Below are 20,406 nucleotides of genomic sequence, written 5' to 3'. Positions count from 1 at the left end.
GTTCTCATTGCTCTTCTCATATAGCCATGGATGCTTCCTAGATACTTCACGTGGTGCCCTGTGGTGAAGTAATGCTTGTAGTCACTGCCGTTTACACATTCTTACCCAAATAAACCTCAGGGCTCCCTGGTGGGAGCACGGATTTTATAGCCCCTAATGGGATTTCTGTCCCATCCTAAAACCACTCCGCATTTCTTTGACCCCACAGCTAAGCAAATCCCTTCCATGAGTGACGTTCGTCTCTCCCCCACCGCTGCTTTGAAACGCAGCGGGAATCCAAAGGGGGGGAGATTAAATAACGGCAGCGATTTCCCGGAGGTGCATCCCGCGCCACGTCTGCCGGTAAATCTGAAATATCAATAGCGCCGAGCGACCGCAGGTCTCGGAGCCGGCGATGCAGCGTGTGCAGGGAATTTGAATGCCGCAGAGGGGCGGAGGGAGGGCTGGCAGCGCCGAGCCGTGCTGCGCCGGTTTTCAGGGAGCTAACAGCCAGGTTGGAGCTGCTGGGGATGCTGAAAACGCCTTTGCTGAGCAAAAATTGGTGGTTGAACTCTGCCCTCCCCACGGTGTGAGAAAAAGCAGGGGGAGGAGGCGTTAATCTCAGCCGGGATATCCATGCTCGTGCCCGTTTCTGTGCTGTTTTCCCCCAGAATTGCCCATTTTTCTCATTCTGCGCTGGGCAGACAGCCCTGGCCTGGGATAATTCAGGATCCGCGTGCCCCCGAGGGAGCAAGAGGTCAAGACCTCGTGAGTCACGCTGCAACCCACCCCTCCGGGGCAAGTTAAAATATTCTGCCTCCCATTATTGGATGATAATAAATCCCTGTGATTTCCAGGTGCTTTTTGCCAGATTCGGCTTTTCCTTGTCTTTGTGCAGTGGCATAGAGGCAGAAGTGAACATCTGGGAGTCCCAGGCTGGAAAAGCTTCACATTGTTGGGCTTGTAGGGTGGCACATGGACATACATCATCCCCTCGGGATCGGGTGCAGGAGTGTGCCACCTGTAATAAAAATGTGAGCTGCTCCTCCATCCAGAAGATGATTTAGGAATTAGGAATTAGGAATCAGCATTAGGAATCACATCTACTGCAGGCATTGCCGTAATGCCATCGACAGCTAGTGGAGATCCCGAATAATGAAGCATTCCCTGTGGTGTTTTATCAGTAATCGCTAGAAATGAAACGTTGCTCAGGGTGTTTTGTTGCCTTTTTTATTCATTTCTGGCACCTGCTTCTCTTCAATGGAGTCCCTGGGTGAGAAGATGCTGGGCACCTTCCACCCTTCCTGCCCAGTCATGCCTTAAAGTCAGTTCAGATCCATTCAATGGCCATGACTTTGCTAAGAAACTGAATTTAGGTTTTCTCCAGAAAAAAAAACACCTGTATGCATGTTTTCAGGCTCGCTGCTTGGGAGGATGGAGAAACCGAGTCTGCACCAACCCCTCCAGGCATCCTTTAGGAAGCCCAACCTCCTGCCCCACGAGCATCTTGAGGGTGGGCTGCCACAATAATTGAAACCCGTTTAGTTCTTACAGGCAGGATTTAATCGCCTTAAATTATGGTAAATGGATGGGGAGTTATCCTGTGATCTCGACGCCGCGCGGGTCACCTTTAATTTCCTTTTCCTTCCATCATTAGCACTGGCGGGTGGGTGCTTGATTTATTCAGCGCCGAATAATAGCCCTTTCATGTGTATCGCTGTCGGAAAGATAAACAGGCTCCTCTGAAGACAAATTTGGGGGAGATGGATGTGACTTTTATATATCCGTGTATATATATATAAAGCAATTCAGCCCCCCCGGTGGTACCCGACCCCTCCGATGTCACGCGCTCGGAGCGACGATCCGCAACCTGCCCCGCTGGGGGGATGATGAATGCTCGCAAAGTGCTCTGAGAACATCAGATTAGCAGGACAGAGCCTCATTATTCTATTAGCCATCGCTGGTTCCTTGGCCTTTTTCACTCCGGGTGCACTTAGCGAAAAACCTGAAAGCCAGGCGGTGTTTACAAGCGAAGCTCGGTGCACATTCGGCCGCTTTGGGGAGAGCTTTTTGGGGCTGCTCACGGGTTTATTTTTAATGATGCACCTGTGGTCCAGACTCCGCCACCGTCCCCGCAAACCGCTGCCCAGCTCTTCATGCAAACACTGCGGATTAAAAATAAAGACCACGGGGCACTCGGCGTTATAACTATAGAAACCAAATATTTGGTTCAAGTATAAAAGGCAGGAGTGTTTATGACCACGAGGCCAAAGGCATTTCCAGCCAAAGTGGAATGTATTTTAGTTCTGCGGGCTATTTATAGAGAGGCAGCCACTCTAAATTTGAATCTTCCCTTCCGTAAGCATTTTTTGGGTGCTTACTGGGCTGTGTCCGTCTCATTCGGGGTTTAGCGACGTCACTACGGGGAGTCAGAGCAGTTTGAGTCACCCTCGAAGAGGATGTCAGTGTTTTAGGGGGTTCTCTGGAAGATCTGCAAAGCTGGAGGAGGACTTTGCTTGAAAGATGAGTAAATATTTTCCTTGACTGTGAATTAAATATTTGGACTCGGAGCTATTGTTTTAACCCCTCCAATCTGAAAATAAATGTCACTTTGAATTGAAGAAATCCAAACGTAGTTATGAAATGCTAAAGCGAATCGTTTCGGGGGCTGAGTTTTTTTTAAAGGTTGTTTACTCCAAGGGAATAAGTTTGCAGATCTGACACAGATGAACAAAATTTGTTTTTTGTTGCCACATCTGTCCAAGGTTTCAGCTGAAAACCATCACCTATCTGTTCGTGAGGCTCGAAGCCGGTGGTGACGGAAAAGAAAAACAGGATGTAGGTGGCAAAATGGGCTCGTTGTCAGTGGCCTGAACAGGGCCGGGTGTTGATGGACACCACTTGCCCTTGCCCTGGTGGGCTTAAAATTGCAGCAATAGCTAGAAACCTTCCCCGTATTTGTATCCACAGGGGTGAAACCCAACATAAGGGTTGTGCGTGCTTCTCTTGAGTCCCAAAAGGCCGTGATGGGTGCTACAGAGACCTGTAGAGAAGCTATCGGATGAGGAAGCTTGTGTAGATCGTCCATGGAGAGACCTAAACCCGGGTCAGCAGCTGTCAAGGGTCATGCCTTCACCCCGTTCCTGCTCATCCTACTCCACAAACCCGCTTGGTGATTTCCTTCTTGTCCCTGCTGTTTACACCCTTCAAATATTTGCAGGCCGTCGAGTTGCCGCGTCCCCGCTGAGCTACCGATAAGCCAAGCTAAACACATTATCTCAGAAAGTCGGTCTTTCTGGTTCCATCATAATATTTTGCTTCGCTCTTCTCTGAATTTCCTCGGGCTTATTGACATTTTCCTGGGATCGCGGCACCGGGCCCTGATGGGGAGGCGGGAGGTGTCGACTTTGGGGATAATTGAGGGCTGGGTGGAAAATCCAAGTGCCTGTGGTGGATGAACCAGAAGGGGTGCAGGGTTTCGTGGGGTCTGGATGCCTCCTTGATCTTTTTGAGCAAGCACAGACCGGAGGTGGCCCCATCTCACCTGGGCTCATCCCTCCTGTGAAGATGAAAACTGAATTTAGCCAGACTCAAACCCTTACACTGCCCTTCAGCGATGTAGGGGTCTTCAGTGTTACTCTTCCAACTCATCTATATGTGTACAGGGTGGTTTCCCCAGGAGAAAAAATCATTAATAGCCCTCTAGGTGTAATAATAAAGCTTTGGAAGCCCACCCTGGTCTTGCTGCCATCTCCCCAACCTTCATTAACCCATGCCCTCACTGATATTATTTCTTGCCCAATGTTGCTGGCCAAGGCAAGGAGACATCCTTGGCTTGGTGTAGGACTTCCTTTCTTCTGGTTCCCAAGACACTAAGACCACCTGGAGCTACATGTGGAGCCCACCCTCGCCGTTCTCCGGGTGTTTTCTCAGGGTGGAGATCGCAGCAGGGCTCCCATTGCTCATCCTTGCTGGTGGGAGGGCGAGGAGGCCACGTGTAGACAGAGCAGATCCACAACGGGCTTTCCTCCTATTTACTCAGCTGCAGAAACCACTTGAGTGCTTGGTGCTTGCGAAGAGCACCCGCAGAGTCAACACAAGCTTTCTTTTTTCCCCCCTCACCTGCCATGGAGCCAGACAGGGGATGCAGGACGGGTTTAGGAGTTCACAGCAAAAACAAAGCCCAGGATCCCCCCGTGCATCAGGAGGTAATGTAATAAGGAGCGGCTTCCTCCCAGATTTGCAGAGTATGGTGTGTATAAATTCTCAAACACCCAGCCAAGGAATCTGGGATGCTTTAGCCCAGCACGAACTCCCCATCTGCCCCCAAAACCTACAGCCTATGCAAGTTGGGGCAGGAAAGGCACGTACTTGGTGCATCCTGGTGCAGCCAGAAAGTAATAAGGTTTGTTTCTAAAGACGAACTGCCTCTGAAGGAGCTTGCAAATGAGGTCCCGTGAGGGAATACCACGAATCTTTTATCATGGTGCATGTAGGTGCCAGCTCTGGTCTCGGTGTGCCTGTGCCTTGCTGCACTCCTTGGTCCCCTGATCGCTGCTGTGAGTGGGAGACATGGGCAGGTGGCATCAGAGAAGAAGGAAATATGAATGCAGAACTGCTGGGAATGAGGTGCAAGGTCGCAAAGTGGAGGAGAAAGCCTCTTTCAGCTTTGCCGTGCAGCTCCCAGAGCCAGCTGGCCACCAAGCTCAGCCTGCCCCACCGAAGGCTTTGGGACAAGGGCTCCCATCGAGAGCTGGACCTGTTCCTCCTTGGCAGCCCGTGCAGAGCATCCTCAGCCTCAGAGCGAGCCCCTTGGAGAAGCTCCCTGCTCCCTTTGGAAAGCATCTGCGGTAGTCCGTGCCCCCAGGTCACTTGAGGAACACCTCCAAAGGCCACGCTTGGCTCACCGGGTCGGGTTCTTCATGCAGGTTAGCCACGAAGTTCATTTCCTCCTGGCCTGCCCAGGCCAGACACTGTGTTCCCATTCCAGGATTGATCCCAGATGTGAGTTAGCATTACAAATGCATCTCAGAACTGTCATTTCCCCCAGCCGTTCTCCTCCCCGCTGCCAAGTCCTCCACCCCCATCCCCGTCCCTCTTCTAGGGGGATGATTAACACATGCTGCAATAAAACTCATCAGTTACTGATCTTTCCACCCCTCTTTGCTGCAGGTTCAGGTTCCCACGCGCTGTTTTCTACCTCTCGGTCCGCAGAACCGTTGCAGGCAGAAAAATGACTCCCCACCCATAACTACACTTTCCACCCCCAAAGTATTTCTGCAGATAGGAGCTCAATTCCTTTCTTTCTTTATTTATATTTGTAACATCCATCTGAGATCAGGTCTCGATTTGGCACTTGGAAAACTGCGGTACAACAGGGTAAAAACCCCTTTTTCCAAGCCTTTGACAGAGAAATGTCAGCTGCAGCATCAGATCTCACCAACTCCTGCCTCCCCATCTCAGATATCTGCCGTAGTTTATTCTGTTCTGTGTAAATTATGTCATAAAACAGCCGTAATGTATGAGCTTTATGAAGCTGAAACCAGGCAGGAATTAATGCATTTCATGTCTACCTCCAAGGTCCCCCTCCAGGTCTTCTCCTATGGGGTGAAATTCAGCCCGCTGTTTGTTTAGCTGTCCCCACGAGCGTTTCTTTACATGCACCCTTCATAGCAAGGATAATCAGCAGCACATTTGCTTGAGGCAAAGCATATCCCATGAGACTGAGGCTCAGTCCAAGCATCACAAAGCATTTGGGCTTTAAAACGCTCTCCGGCAAGAAGCTGGTGTTATTATAGGGTAAAGAGCGGGGCATGGGATGGGGCCCCCAGTCCCCCGCGCTATGCAGGCACCTCGCGGCTTCATTTTGTCCCTGCTGCACTCGACAGACACTTTGGTGGTGATGAAGCAAATCGAGCTTTTGTGTCCTCCCTAATAGCCTGAGAGTCCCGTCGAGGCTGAGCACTTTACAGGCCGCCTTTATGGCAGGAGAGCAGCTTCATCTTTATGACACTAATGGAAAAACAAGACCTAATGACGGCTAATCCCATTCATTTCACTTACAGGGGTGCTTTTGGTGCCAACTGCTGTTTGTGCTGTCAATTTGGTGTACCCGGCTCTGCCTCGCAGTGCCGATCTCCTGCTCCTCCACACCCCGTATCTGTTCGTTTGAATTTGGGATTGCTGCGGAGCAAATCCAGCAATCCTCTGGCTGGAGAAACCCAGGAGATGAGAAGAGGACGGTCCACCTGCAGGCCTGGATGCCTTCAGCCGGAGCTTTTCCATGAGCTCTGCGCCTCCTAGGCCAACACATGCAGATGGGCTCGTCCCCTGTTACCATCACATTTTCCATTTGTATTTCGAGACGAGCCAGCGTGGGGAAGGCTTAAGGTTTCTTCCCAAATCCATAGGTTCAGGGAGGGCTCAGCGCTGCGTAGGAGGGAGGACCGGGGAGTCTTGTTTCTCTGGCTGTGTCCGTGCGGCGCATGGGCTGAATGTTTCCTTTGTGGTTTTGTCTGTGAAGGCTTGTGTCTAACCCTTTGCTCTCGTGCCAGGGAGTCCCGGCACTTCCATCCTGGAGCTGTCTCACAGGGACAAAGGACATCAGTCTGCGCGCAACTTCCCTGGCTCTTGCCTTAGCCCTTCTGACGGCTTTGTGTTTGAGTGGAGCATGGTTAAGTGGGTCGACAAAGAGGTCATTTTTCCAGCTCAGAGTGCCCTAATAAATTAACCAGGGAGGATTTTAATAATACATGAAAGGAGAGAGGTTTTGCTGCTTTGGGAAAGGCTTTTCAGCTATCGACGGGGTCACCAGCTGGGGACGGTGGCCACAGAGATTCCAGCAGAGGGAGAGGTGGTGGGCCCCATCCTCCACCGAGTGCACGTCAGTGGCTGAGCACTGTTTCAACCCACTGAGGGAAATGTTGGTAACAGTTTTCCACACACATCAGCGAGCAGAGGAGCTGCTCTGGCGTTGTGGTGGCACGGAGTTAGCACCGATCCTCGTGCCCGCTGCTTTGAGGCCTGAAACGTGGGCTTCAGGCTGGGCTCCCGAGAAGATGAGGCTGTGTGATCAGCAGACTACCACAGTCGTGTCTGGGCTTCAGCCACTTTTGTGGAGTAATTTAAATTTAAGGAGAAAAGGCTAATCCGCAAAGTTCCTACTAAATGGTCCTTTTGATCCTGCAGCTTCTCAGCTGTTGTGAAGTGGTTCCCAGCACCTCACCTGATTTATTCCCCCCTTGGCTTCCTTCATTGTATAGAAGTCCTTAAACCAAGCAATCTGTTACCATGTCCTTGGGTTATTTTTCTGCCTCGTTCAGCCAGATTTGTGGCCATCCTTCAGGTCAGACTAGGAATATTTGATGTCAAGAGCCTGTTCTCGCTGTGTTGTTGGTTAGCTGGGAAAGAGGAATGACTGGAAATCCTGCAGCTTCCCATATCTACTACTGCAGGACCTTCTGTAGGCTTCACAGCTCTAATTTTGTATCAGGAATAGTGCAACCAACAGGACCAGGGAGGTGCTCGTCCCCCTGGGCTCTGCTCTCTGAGGCCGCCTCTCGAGTGCTGGGTTCAGCTTTGGGCCCCTCACTCCCAGAAGGACATCGAGGCCCTGGAGCCTCTGCTCACAGGGAACCAGGGCCAGGAGCAGAGGGAACGGCCTCGAGTTGTGCCAGGGGAGGCTCAGGTTGGCAATGAGGAGACATTTCTGCTCAGCAAGAGCGGTCAGGCCTTGGGACGGGTTGCCCAGGGAGGTGGGGGAGTCCCCGTCCCTGGGGGTGTTCAAGGAGAGGTTGGACGTGGTGCTTGGGGACAGGGCTTGGTGGGGACATTGGTGGTAGGGGGTGGTTGGAGCAGGTGATGATCTTGGAGGTCTCTTCCAACCCTAATGATTCGAGGATTCTATGACATAAGCATCACAATTAAGAGTAGGTTTTGGGTAGGCCATCTTCTCATCCATTTGACTGCCTCATCTCTGCTGGCTAAACCACACTCATGTTTATCAAGTCACTTCTTATGCACCTGAGTTCCCAAGGCCAAGAAGACTGTTGTGTGCTCAGGAACACGCTTTGTCTGCTGGCAGAAAGCAAGAGGTAGGGCAGACATTTGATTAATAAAGTGCCACCTCCCGAGGAAGCCCTGCACCAGTGTCTGAGCCTGTGTCTGAGCATCCTCACAGTAAAGAAACTTTTCCTAAATTTTTCCTAAAATCCCTGAAATTTTTCAGCTACAAGATTCATCTAGTTCATCTCAAGTTTCACCTACAAGTTTCATTTAGTAAGGGAACCCATCACTGAAGGGCCATGGAGAGATTTGAAGGTCTGGTACTTGAGGAAGAGGTGAGCAGAGCAGTACAAAAAAATCCTGCAGGGAAATTCATGGATTGAGTTTCCCTGCAGCAGTCTCGTTTCCTCTCCACTACAGTGTGGGAGAAAAGCACAACAGCTTTGCAGATACGGGGCGAAAGCAGTCCTGTTAGGGGCAGGTCAGTTATAGGATATCGAGGGCAGCCCAGACAGCCTTGCAGTCGTGGAAGGTGAATTAAAACCCGATAGATTCTAAGAAAGATGTCGTCCTCTTTTGTGGCTTTTCTCTGTGCTGTTTTTCAGGGATTAATGCTAGTTCTCAGCATTTCTATAAGTGAAACGGATCTGATGGCTCCTGCGGGGAGATGCTGCCAGTGGCACAAAGGGTAATGAAGCAGTAAATGTTGAAGACAAATTCATCAGATGGAGCAGTCTGGATCACTTGGCAAGCAGAGCCGATTTAAACAAAATATGTTAGAATACAGCCCCGTGCAAAGTTGTACATCAAAGGCGAAGAAATGAAGATTGTTCCTATGGAAAGGTGCAATGAATCATCAAATGCAGGGATTTGCAGGGTTTAGGAGAAAGAAACTGCATGAGCAGCTCCTGACATGAGTGAGGCTGCGGCAGAAATAGCTACTGCAACCTTTGACGTCGAAATAAAGGGGTAAAAGGTGCATTTATTTCTCCTTATGTACAGCAACAGCAAGCTGTATTAGACTAGCTGCCTACTAATGTTGATGCCAAAGAGTAAGAAAGGGAACGTGAAAGTATTGCAGAAACGGTGTTTAGCACAGAAAATGCCTAGGCTGGCAGCTGGTTAGCTTTTCAGAAGAGCTGAGGGGTTGCAGCACGCAGGTGAATGTGATATTTTCTTCCAGCGAAGGTGCTAAGGATCCTTCAGTCTGATGGAGAAAAGCATCCCAAGAGCCCGTTGTGAGATGCCAAAGCCACAAAGTGATAAATTGGAAGCAACCCTGCTTTTTTCCTTTCCTTATTTATTTTTTTTTTCAGAGATGATGGCTTAATGTAAAGACAAACACGTGCTTACCGGGTTTCATGTGAACATAAAGAGCATCTGATGTAGAAGAGATCAGTTTATGGTCATAGCGCCATTGAATAATTCAGGTTGGAAGGGACCTCAGGAGGCCTGAGCAGGGTGAGCTGGTTCCCTGGAGAAGTTTACTGGGCTTGAAACAAGAAGTCAACTTAGTTTGGCTGTGTAACGAGTGAAATTTGTCTCCTCATGTTGTGCAGGTCTAGGGTTGTCCCCACGTACACCCCAATGTGCTTGTGCTGTCTGTGAGTCTCTCCTGGAAAGTGGTAAATCCTTCAGCAGGTTTCAGCAGGAAGAGATAATTAGGTTTCTTCCAGTTTCATCTAAAGGAGAAGAAAAATCTGCTCTTAACCCAGGAAAGGCTTTCTCCAGAGCCTGCACATTATGAAGCACCGGGGAATCCACTCATTAGGTAGCCCTTTTATACTGCAGGAATAAACCCCACCACCCCAAACCAGCTTAGCCACGAGAAACCAGCTCATGGGTGAGTGCCATGGAGCTGTCTTTCTCAGGCTTTTGACTGTTTCTCTTCTTTTTTTCCCCACATTGGATGTGTTGGTCTCCACAGTCTCCTGTTTCTATCCTGCCAAAATACCAACTACACCCAGGTTTCCCAGAGCAAACCCAGGCAGCATGAGAAGTTGCTATGGTTGGGCTCTTCTAGGAGGGTCAATGTGGACAACAGAGGCTCCCTTGCTCTTTCCAAGCATCTTCCTCCTCCTGTTTTCACTTTTGTCCATAATTTCCAGCACAGGGATCTCCTTTACTACACGTGATGGCACCTGGTAACTTTCAGGGGCCTTCCTTTCCACGCTCTCCTTCAGTCTCTACTTGAGGCCAGCTAAACTTGAAGCCTCCAGAACATCCTTGAGGGAGGATTCCCATGGATCATTTCTGCATTGCCCAAATTAAAGTCTCCTTCTATGTGCCCCAAGCTTGGGTCCCGTTATCTTCAGTGATGCCCTGTCATCCTTGTGTTAGGCAGGAGCGAGCAGGTCATCTCCACCACCTTCTCCCTGCCGTTGTTGGTTTCCTCAGCCAATTCCTCTGTTTTTCTGTAGTTTACAGACACAATAGGGCTGCTTCTCTTGCCCCGTCACCTGAAATATCCTCAAATGCTTCTTGTGTTTGTGTTACTTTCCATCTGGGACAGCTGCAGGAGGAGCACTGAGCCATCTCCTCTGGGTGTAGTTGCTTCAAGCACACTCAGGAGGTGTTTGCTCACTCTTCAGATGAGAAGCGTTCCCATTCCCTCCTTTCATCCACCCTACAGCCTCCCCAGAAAAGTCCCCCATGGTCTGGTAAAGCCCACTGAAATGTGAGATCTGGGCCACGTCCCAGGAATTTGCTGTTGTCACCATTGCCTCTGTGAGAGGCCTGGGTTTGGTTCAGGCTGAAGTGACTTTGGTGAAATTAGAATAATCTTAACCCATTCATAGAAAACGTGGGTTTAATCAAAGACAATATGTGTGGGTCATGATGTCTGCCATTTGTCATGGTCAAATGAGAGCCCCTTGGCCATGCAGGAGCAGATCAGTACCTTGAAGATGCCTCCTCTTGCCTCCTGTATTTAGGGGGTAGAAGGTGTCTTCTTGGTCTGGAGGATATCCTGGTGGTCAGGCCCCTAGTAGCCCTAAATATGTATCCCCACTAGATTCAGGGAACATTTGGGCAGGGATAAATGGCTTCGTTTCCTCTGAAAGGGAGTCAGTTCACTTGAACCAGCACCTGGAGGCAAGAACATTTTTTTGTGTGTCAAAAAATGATTATTTCTGTGAGCAAGAGACTCGGGCAGACATGTGCACCTTGACCACAGCTAGAAATAAACTAGACGTGAAAAGGGGGAAAACTCCACAAGGAAAAGACCATAGAGTAAAAGTTATTGGAGTCAAAGATCAAGGGAGTGTTTTATTGGCCTGAGAGCCAGAAGATAAAGTCCTTTCCTCACTTCTGCTAAAGGTTTGGGTAGTCCTGGCTGGGTTAGTGCTCTCCTTTCATTCCTGTTCTGCCTTTTCTCTCTTCCAGTCTGGCATCTCTGAGCTAATGCAGTTTCTCACTGTGTGGCACCTGGCACAAAGCAGCCCAGATTTTGGATAGTTTCTCATGTTGGGGCTACCATTGTAATATTTTCTTGACAAAAGAGCTGTGACAAGGAAAGGTGAAGGTCCAAATTTGTGTTGTTTTTTTTTTTTTTTAAGGCGTGAGAATGCCCGGTTCCCAGGGTATTCCCAGGGGTCGGGGGCTATTTTTTTGCCCCATCATCTCACTTTTGAAGAGGTTTATCCAACTGGCAATGGTTACACACTGGGGCAGCGTGTAAAAGTGATGCAAAATTAACAAGCTTTGAAGTTTTTCTAAAATAGGAAATCATCCTTAGAAAGGGAAACCCACCCCAAATACCCCCATTTTAAGCTAGAGAAACCAGGAGTCAGTCCTTTAGATGGGGGGAAACTTCCTGACACTTTGCTATCACCTTCAGCCCCACGATACCTCCTGCTGATCATCTCAAAGCTAACAGCAGGTACTGATTTGTGCTTCTCATAAAGCTTGCCAAACGCTGAAGAGATTCAGTATCATCTGTAAGACCCTTTTCCTGCATTCTTTAAGTGAAGGAATTAGTGTGCCAAGGGCAGCGGGAAGGACACGGCTCTTATTCCCCTCTTCCATCTCTATTTCCATCCTCCTTCACCTAAGAGGTGGAGGGCAGAGCAGTTTAATTATAGTATCGACTCCAAAAGCTGACACAGGTGCCTTCCTCCCAGATGATCAAAACTCAGCCTCGAGTTGTCGTTTTCAACTTCTTTTCTTGGTTCAAAAGTATTGCTTTAGATCGGCGCAGCTTTGTAACACGAGCCATGCTTGGGATTTGAGTGCTAATGGATAAAAGCATCTCTGCAACATGTTTCGTGTGGGCAGAGACTGGCATATGTTCACCACAGACATCAGCACACCAAGTCTGGGGCAGGATCTGTGGCCAGTGCAATGTGTTTTTTGGGGGCAAAACCCTATTTTTATGGGAGCAGCCCAAAGCTATGGGTGAGGGAAGGAAGCACTGACAGTGCTGTGGGATTTATTTTGCTCTTGCGGAGGCTTCCTGCTCTCTCTGCTCTCTCTCACCCCTTCCAATGCCTGCTCCAGGGAAAAAGAGACAGTGACAGCACAGCCTGCCCAGAAAGCTAGAAAAACTCGGTCTCAGTTATCAAAGTCATTTGTTTGTGCTGAGTTCCCATGTCCAGCCCTGCTTGTGTAACGGGCCCCTGTCTCTGCCAACCGGTTCTCATATCCCGCCGGGAAAGTGCTTATCAGGGCCTGATACCAAAGCCTCAGGAGGGGAAAAATCTCCAAGCAGTTTGCTTTTGCTTCCAGAAACCCCAAGTTCTCAAAAAGCAAAATAAACTCCTCTCTTGGCTGCTTGTGTGCTTGTGCCGTGCGTGTTGACGTCTGTCGGTCTGCCCGCGGGCGGCTCTTACTACAGACCATTGACCTGGGGAGGGAGAAGGGAGATGAAATGGGTGTTTTAAAGGAAAGGCAAGGTGTTATGGGGCGACCAGAGACTGCTGTGGGCTCTGGGGCAGTGCTGTGTGCTTCCTGAAGAGAAACCTGGGGGTCCTGGTGAGCATCAGGTGGAATGGGAGGCAGCCACGTGCCCTTGCTCAAAGGCCTTGTGGTCTCCTGGGCCGCTTGGGGTAGAACAGGGCCAGCAGGCCGAGGGAGGTGATCTTTTGGGGTGCCCAGGGCCAGGCCCAGAGGCCCCGGGCCCAGCCTGGAGCCCAGGAGGTGCCCTCTGCCCCTCAGGAAGCACTGCTGGGCTGGGCGGGTGCTGGAGCCCTGGCACAGGCTGCCCAGAGAGGGGCTGGGGGCTCCTCCTTGGGGATCTCCCCCAGTGGAGAAGATCCTTGGGGATCTTCTGGGGAAGCACCCCCAGAACCCACACGGCCAACAACAAAGCACCTTGAGGCCAAGCATGAAAAATCCCTTTAGCTGCCCTGGCTTCTGGACCAGACCCAGACTAAACAGTTGGATGGAGACTCAGTGCACGGCCCTTTGGGGCCCTGGTGATATCACCCAGGGCCTTGCTTTTGTAGGACGCGTTCCCTTTTCACTCTTCTGTTTTGCTGCTCCGATCCCCCGAAGAAGGGTGTGCTGCAGTGGGGGGGGAAGAAATTTCGGCTAGGAATAACAGAGAGAAATGCAGAGCAGGGCTGAATAGCAGGAAATACTTCCAGATAACGAAATCTGTGACGGGGCAGCAGGGCTACAGTGGAGGCCCCGCACATGAACTGTCTGCAGCCAGCCCCAGGGCAGGAGCTGGGCTCCAGATCTCTCCTCTAAACCCCTCACTTTCCTGGCACCTTATGAAAAAGAAATCACCCAGAAAAGTCTCCTTTACTCAAGGAGAGTCAAAAAATGTCAGTACTGCCCTTTCTCACGTGAAATGGACGTGTAGCAGGGTGCTGTGCCAGCCCCACATTGGGGTTCAGGGTGTGAGCATGATGTTCATTGTGTCTTTTCACAGCAAGTTCATCGTGTATCAGTTCCTCACTGGGAGCTGGATCTAGTTATGGAAAAGTCATTTAGATTCAGAGATAATTGAGGTTGGAAGGGAGCTCAGAGCTCTCTGGCCCAATCTCTCGCTCAAAGCTTTGAAGTTAAGGCCAACTCTGAAGGTAAATCATCTTCTCCAGGCCTTGTCCTGGCAGGTTTTGAATGTCTCCAAGGCTGGACATCCCTCGCATCTTTTCTGTCCCACCACTCTTTGTGAAATATTTTCCTTCCATCTAATGGGAGCTTTCCTTCACCTCTGGCGCCATCCCCGTGCATCTTCCAGCAGAGTTTGCCTCCAGCTCCTCTTTCTCTCTTCTGCACGGTGTAAGTACAACCTCACCATTTGGTATTTGTTTTTTCCACCCCATCCCGGACCAGCGACTCCAGCATCCCAGCAGAAAAGCGGTCGGTGCCCTCACGTCACCCAGGGACATCTTTATTTTCCTAAGATCCACGGCGCAGCCTTGAACTCTTGAAATCTTTCCAGCCAGAGAACTCCCCTAAAGTAAATACCGAGGGAAGTGCTTTCCACATTGTGTCACTGCTTTGTTGCCCTTCGCAGAGCCCAGCAGGGCCATGGGGAGCCAACGGGGACGCGATGGTTCTGCGGCTCCCACCACCACCTCCGTGGGTAGAAGCCATCTCAAGCCATTTCTTCCCCCATAACAACAATTTCTGATGGCAGGAGCTGGATTTGAAGCTTCTGTATCTTTTAATGAGCATTTTTAATGATCTTCCAGATAGGTTTTAGTCCTAAAAACCTCCTTAAAACCCCATCCCAGCCTGTAAGAGGTGCTCGATGAACGAAGTCCTGTGCTGGCCATGCCACCCCAGGGTGGGTTTTGCACGTAGCGATTCAGTGTGTGCTCCAAAAGCTAATTACCCTTCCAACGATGGGAGAAACCCCCAGGAGGGAAGTCTCGACAGCTTCAGATGCACACAAAGCTGAGTAATTTTTTTTAATTTCTATTAATTCCCTGGCTCCCCAGTGAGCCGAGGAGGAGTCGCCGTGCACCCCGGCAAGGCTCCCTGTGCCCCGCAGGCTCTCGCTGCTGCAACTCGGCGTTATTAACGCTGTCAATCAAAGCCTACCCCTAAAGTGATGCCGCTAACGAACTCGCCGTGAACTCGGCCGCCGCAGACGTGTGATTAGCCGGGAGCAGCACAGCGGGGCAGCCCGTCTCGCAGGTAGCAGGCTCTGGGTGCTCAGCTGAGCTCTCCTCCATCCTTTTTTTGGTGGTCCCAGGGCTGGGACCTGCTCATGGAGTTGAGTCGGTGAATTGAAAGGCGCTGTGAGCAGGCATCAGGTGAGGAGAAGGTGTTTGGAAGATTTTGGAGGGGGTGGATTTGGATGGGGGGCTCAAGCTCATTTGCTCTCAGGCTTGGGGATATCAGGGTCTCCGAGATGGGCTCCAAGGTACCTGGCAGGGGCAATTAATTCACAAGTACAATTACCGAGTGAGTTTTCCTCACTCCTTGCTCCTTCTTGCAAGCCTGTCTTTATCCAAGATGTATTTATCTCCTTTGAGTTAGCACCGAGGCAGGGAGGGGAGAGGCTTTCTTGCATGAATAATAAAACCAGCATCCTCCTGTCCGTCAGATGAGATAACAAGCCTGCAGGGACTCCGACGAAGATGACATTATCATACAGGTCACCAGCAGGTTATTCTGCAATTCTCTCCTGAGCTTCTGCTCCGTGGTGCAGGTAGCCACCCAAAATGCCTCAAAACCCATCTGAAAATGGCACTGTGTGCGTCCCCATGAAACCGCCATCTCTGTCCCCCTTTCCCAGGGCTGATCCTGCCAGGATGCTAAAATTGGAAGCAGACAAGGGGGGACAGCACGGGCTTCCCATGCACACGGTAGCATCCCCACCAGCAGCTGGGGGCCATGGGGCAATAGCTGGAGCTGCTCTGTGCCCATGGTTATGGTCCGTGGCAAATCTGGGGCACCAGGACCTGCTCGCCCCTCTGCTGGGCTTGCTGCTCGAATCGCTCAGCCCCTGCTTTTTTCTCGGTGTGAAAAATTTGCCCAACATCATCGCTCGGTCGCTTAACCCACATGCCAGCTCGGATTAGGTGCTGCGATTCGTGTCAGGTCAGATTTTGGCAGGTTTATTTCACACCAGCGGTGTGCTGCGCTGCTGGGGACAAAGGTGGTGGTGGGGGGAGAAAGAGAAGGGCAGAGAGATTTCTAGGGAAATATTTCCTTTCCTTTCCTTTCCTTTCCTTTCCTTTCCTTTCCTTTCCTTTCCTTTCCTTTCCTTTCCTTTCCTTTCCTTTCCTTTCCTTTCCTTTCCTTTCCTTTCCTTTCCTTTCCTTTCCTTTCCTTTCCTTTCCTTTCCTTTCCTTTCCTTTCCTTTCCTTTCCTTTCCTTTCCTTTCCTTTCCTTTCCTTTCCTTTCCCTCCTACCCTTTCTACCATTTTCTATTCCATTTTCTCTTCCAAATACTGTCTGTGTGGGGCTTTCCACTGCTACCAGACAGACCACAGAGAACTAGAGAAGTTGTGGGTCTTGTAACAGAGACAAAAAGGAGAACTGTGGTGGCATCACTGGCATCGCTTACAGCATTTCCTTCTATTTTTTCCCTAAAAGCCCTAAATTCTGGATCCTAGTTGCTGTGTTTTGTGTTTTTTTTTTTTTTTTTCTAATGCAACTTCTCAGCTGCAAAGAAATGGCTTGGTGTTATCAGGAAGAAGCTAACGGGGCATTTCAGAGCTAGATAAAAAATGTTCATGAGTTTGTTCCCCAAAGATTTGGCTAACTCATTTTGAGGAGATGGACTGGCAAATTATTGCTGCTGCCTGGGGAAACTCTTTTTTCCCCTGCAGTGGCTGGACACGGCTCCCTCGTGTGTGTATTTCTTCATCTAGGAGCAGCTGTCTGAGAAGAAGTGGGTGAGCATCTCCCAGACGAAACCAAAACCTGCCAGCCCCGCAAGCCCTCTTGCTAAGCAATTTGCTGCTCCGCTGCACTTGGAAGCCTGCACTGAAGCTTTTTTTTTCCCAGCCCCGGCAGCCAGATTAGGAATCGGTGCAAAACTGATTAGGTTACACCTCTCAAAGACACGAACAAAAGCTATTTTTAAGCCTTTGGGAAGCACGATGCAAATAATCACAAGGGGTTCTTTCCTTTATTTAAACCACCGCGTTCTCCAGAGCTGTAGGATCCTGATGGAGGTGGGTGTCCAAGACCTGGCTCGTGCCCCGTCACCTACAGGTGGAGCCTCGTGGGGCTGTCGTCACCTCGTGGGGAGCATCGTGGAGGTCCCAGCACCTCCCCGAGGCTCTCTTGGGTTGTCAAAGATGTTTGTGGCTGTCGGTTCTTCCTTCTTAGGGATGTCATGTGCTTTCTCGTGCCCTAGCCTCTCACCGTCATATGAACCCAAAAACTGGCGATTTGGAAAAATAATAAAATAACAAACATCCATGGCTGGGGCAGGGGGGTAGGGATGACATCTGCTCCCGTGGCATCCTTTGGTGCAAAGAGACCTCCAAGATCACCCAGTCCAACCTCTGACCTAACACCAACCAGTCCTCCACTAAACCATATCACTGAGCTCTACATCTAAACATCTTTTGAAGCCCTGCAGGGATGGTGACTCCACCACCTCCCTGGGCAGCCCAGGGAACTCCAAAAACCCTTTGGAGTTACGCCTGCCTGGTTCTCCATACAACACGGCACTTGTAGCATTTAGGACTTTATCTTTGTGGCTCCCAACTGTTTTTGAAAAGGTTGGGGCAGTGCAAGGGATCAAGTGCAAGATGACCATGTGTTCAACTTACCCTGTCCAATATTTAGTCCAAAATGCTCTGACAGGCCTCGAACGTCCATATTCAACCCCCAGCACCGGGGCTGATGACTGGCATTTCTTTTCCAAGGGCTGCCATACCTAGAAATCAATAATAACCTTTTATTCACTACGGAGCTTCCTACGTACTCGGGAGCAGAAGATGCAGAAAAACAAATGAAGCCTGGATTCTCCCCTGGCATTATTCCTGATATTTAAAAAGCCGAACCGCTTTCCCCTTGGTTTTATTAGCCTTTCTATCCTGGTATTTAAACAGAGATGGGATCAGCGTGCTCGGTATCTGCAGATGCTCCCCTTTTAGGGGTTTTTCTGATGGACGGGGGACCAAGGGTGTTGTGTCCGAAGCTCCTGAGATCCTCTAAGCTGCTGAAAGGCATTTTGGCAGATTGTTATCCAGGAACGAAGGGTATTCAGGTCCTAAGAGCATGTCTGGGCTGTAGGGTGGGAGCAGGGTTGCTCTAAGCCTCAGGACTAGCAATTCTTGGTGTCATTGAGCCATTGGGATTTTCATACCTAGCCAAATAACCAGCGGGATTTGGGTCTCAGAGTCCTGGGTCTGCGTGCTGCTTGTATGGACGCCCAGTCCCTGAGCATCCTGGGGTGGAAAGGGGACGTCCACCTGTGTCACCCCATGCATGGCAGTGGTTTCGTGGCCCTCATGGCTTGAGCAGCGGGGTTGATGCTCCCTCTCTGCTTGGTTTCAGGCATGGAAGAAGCGCTGGTTTGTCCTGCGCAGCGGTCGGATGAGCGGCGACCCCGACGTCCTGGAGTACTACAAAAATGACCACTCCAAGAAACCTTTGCGGGTGATCAACCTCAACTTCTGCGAGCAGGTGGACGCGGGGCTGACCTTCAACAAGAAGGAGCTGCAGGACAGCTACATCTTTGACATCAAGACCAGCGACAGGACCTTCTATCTGGTGGCCGAGACCGAAGACGACATGAACAAGTGGGTTCGCAGCATCTGCCAGATCTGCGGCTTCAACCAGTCCGAGGAGAACACAGGTACCGTGTCCACAGCCAAAATATGTCCCGTCCCATCCTCTCTGATGCACCTCTTTCAATCAGAGCCATGGGACGAGGGTGCAGGGCTGGGGTCTGGCTCGTCTCTGGATGAACACACGGGGAACCTCCACGGGGGTTTCCTACCTTCAGCATCCAAAGCAGAGCAGGCTTTGCCCCTCTAAGCCACACAATTTATTTTTTTCCCTGTGACTGTAGGCTTCTGAGCCTCTTATGGGATGCTGGTGGGGTTTGGGGTGTCTTTTAGCTGCAGCCTGTGTCCTCATCCACCACCAAAGTCTCCTTGGGAGTCATGGGATTCAGCGGTGAAAACCCCTTTTTTCAGGAGTTTCAGCCCTTTGGTGGAGTGGGGTGTAGTGAGAGGTTTAATGGGATCGTGTCCCTCATCCTGCTGTGGTTGTCCCCAGCACCAGCACTGCTGTGTGGACACTCACAACCTCCCCACCTACATCCCCATCTCCTCCTGGGACACACTGGGAAAGCCTTGGGTGGGAGGAGGTAAATGTTGGGTGGTTTTGTGCCACCCAAACCCAGCTTTGCTTTGGCAAAATGCTGCCTCAAGCGCCACTGAGCCACCTCCACGTCCCCAGCACGGCCTGGGGACCTTCACGGCCACCCCACCAGGGCTGTTCCTCAAAACGGTGTCACCAGCTGCTCCTCGAGGGCTGCAAATTTTGTTCGGAGGAACCATGAGGGGTCACATCCATCCTGAACAGCACGGGATGGGGCTGAGCACCTGGGGTGCAGCCCCGCAGCCCCGCTGTGCCTGGTATCAGCTGTGGGCATCTTTGCTTTATCTCATCCATGGCTTTATCTCATCTGTGGCCTTATCACATCCACGGCTTTATTTCGTATGTGGCGTTACCTCGTCCGTGGCTTTATCTCGTCCGTGGCTTTATCTCATCTGGGCTTTCCCCAAGCCTCAAGCCACGGGTTGGAGGAGCTCAGCTGGGGCTCCAAAACCAGCCCAGCACCTGCTGCCAAAGGAGGTGTCTGCCAGGAGGTGCCAGTGCCATGCTGAGTGCCCTTTCCTCACAGCATCCAGGATAAACCCTCTCCGCGCGTTACTTTTCTCCCGTCTCATCCCCAAAAAAAAAGATCTTCTCGCAAAAAGGGGACCCCAGCCTCGTGCTCCGCCTGCACAAAGCTCCCCGTCACGCCGCCCAGCTTGCCTCTCTTTCGGTCCAGCCCGGAGCAGCTGCGATCTGCTGAATCCCTGCCAAGATCCCGTCGGGCAGGACAGCAAACAAAGCATCGCGGCGGCGCGATCTTCCCCCGCTGACGCATTCAAACGGGACGTCACCTTGGCAATGCGAGCGGCTGAAGGGATCCTGGATAACGCCACGAGCACAATCTCGCAGGGAAAGGTCAGGCTGAATTAAATGACATCCCGTGGCGACACCATGGATGCAGCAAGGTTTGGTGAAATCGTAGGCACCTTTATAAGAGCTCTGTGTTTTCCATTCCGCCTGCGTTCAGCTCGGGGGGGAGCTTTTTTTTTTTTTTTTCCTTCCCCTTTAGGAAAATGAGCTGCCAGCGCAGGGACAGCGGGATCGATACCGGGCTGGGGTGAAATAGAAACCTGGGGCATCCAAAGGGAAAACGATCTCCTGGCTGCAAGTCCATCTGTCCCAAAGGGAAGCGAGGATTTGTTAGACTGCAGGGATCCAAGCGCTGCTCCCCGC

The 20,406-nt window shown here is 50.8% G+C and overlaps 1 protein-coding gene across 3 annotated transcripts in view; it reads left to right on the top strand.

The window, feature by feature from the left end:
* The window catches only part of GAB2 (GRB2 associated binding protein 2), a 75,601-nt gene that overhangs the window by 21,925 nt on the left and 33,270 nt on the right, over positions 1 to 20,406 (top strand). For all 3 annotated transcript variants that reach the window (XR_014690748.1, XM_084512588.1, XM_084512587.1), the window contains exon 2: positions 18,403 to 18,703. Coding sequence is in view for 2 of the 3 variants with exons in the window: in XM_084512588.1 (XP_084368714.1) it covers positions 18,403 to 18,703 (301 nt within the window). In the remaining variant the exon portion in view is untranslated. The remainder of the gene's footprint in view (positions 1 to 18,402; positions 18,704 to 20,406) is intronic.

Source organism: Aythya ferina (assembly GCF_964211825.1).
Source record: "Aythya ferina genome assembly, chromosome: 1".
In the NCBI taxonomy this organism is placed as follows: domain Eukaryota; kingdom Metazoa; phylum Chordata; class Aves; order Anseriformes; family Anatidae; genus Aythya; species Aythya ferina.
The sequence above is the reverse complement of the archived record's forward strand: the minus strand, read 5'-3'. Positions and strand labels throughout refer to the sequence as shown.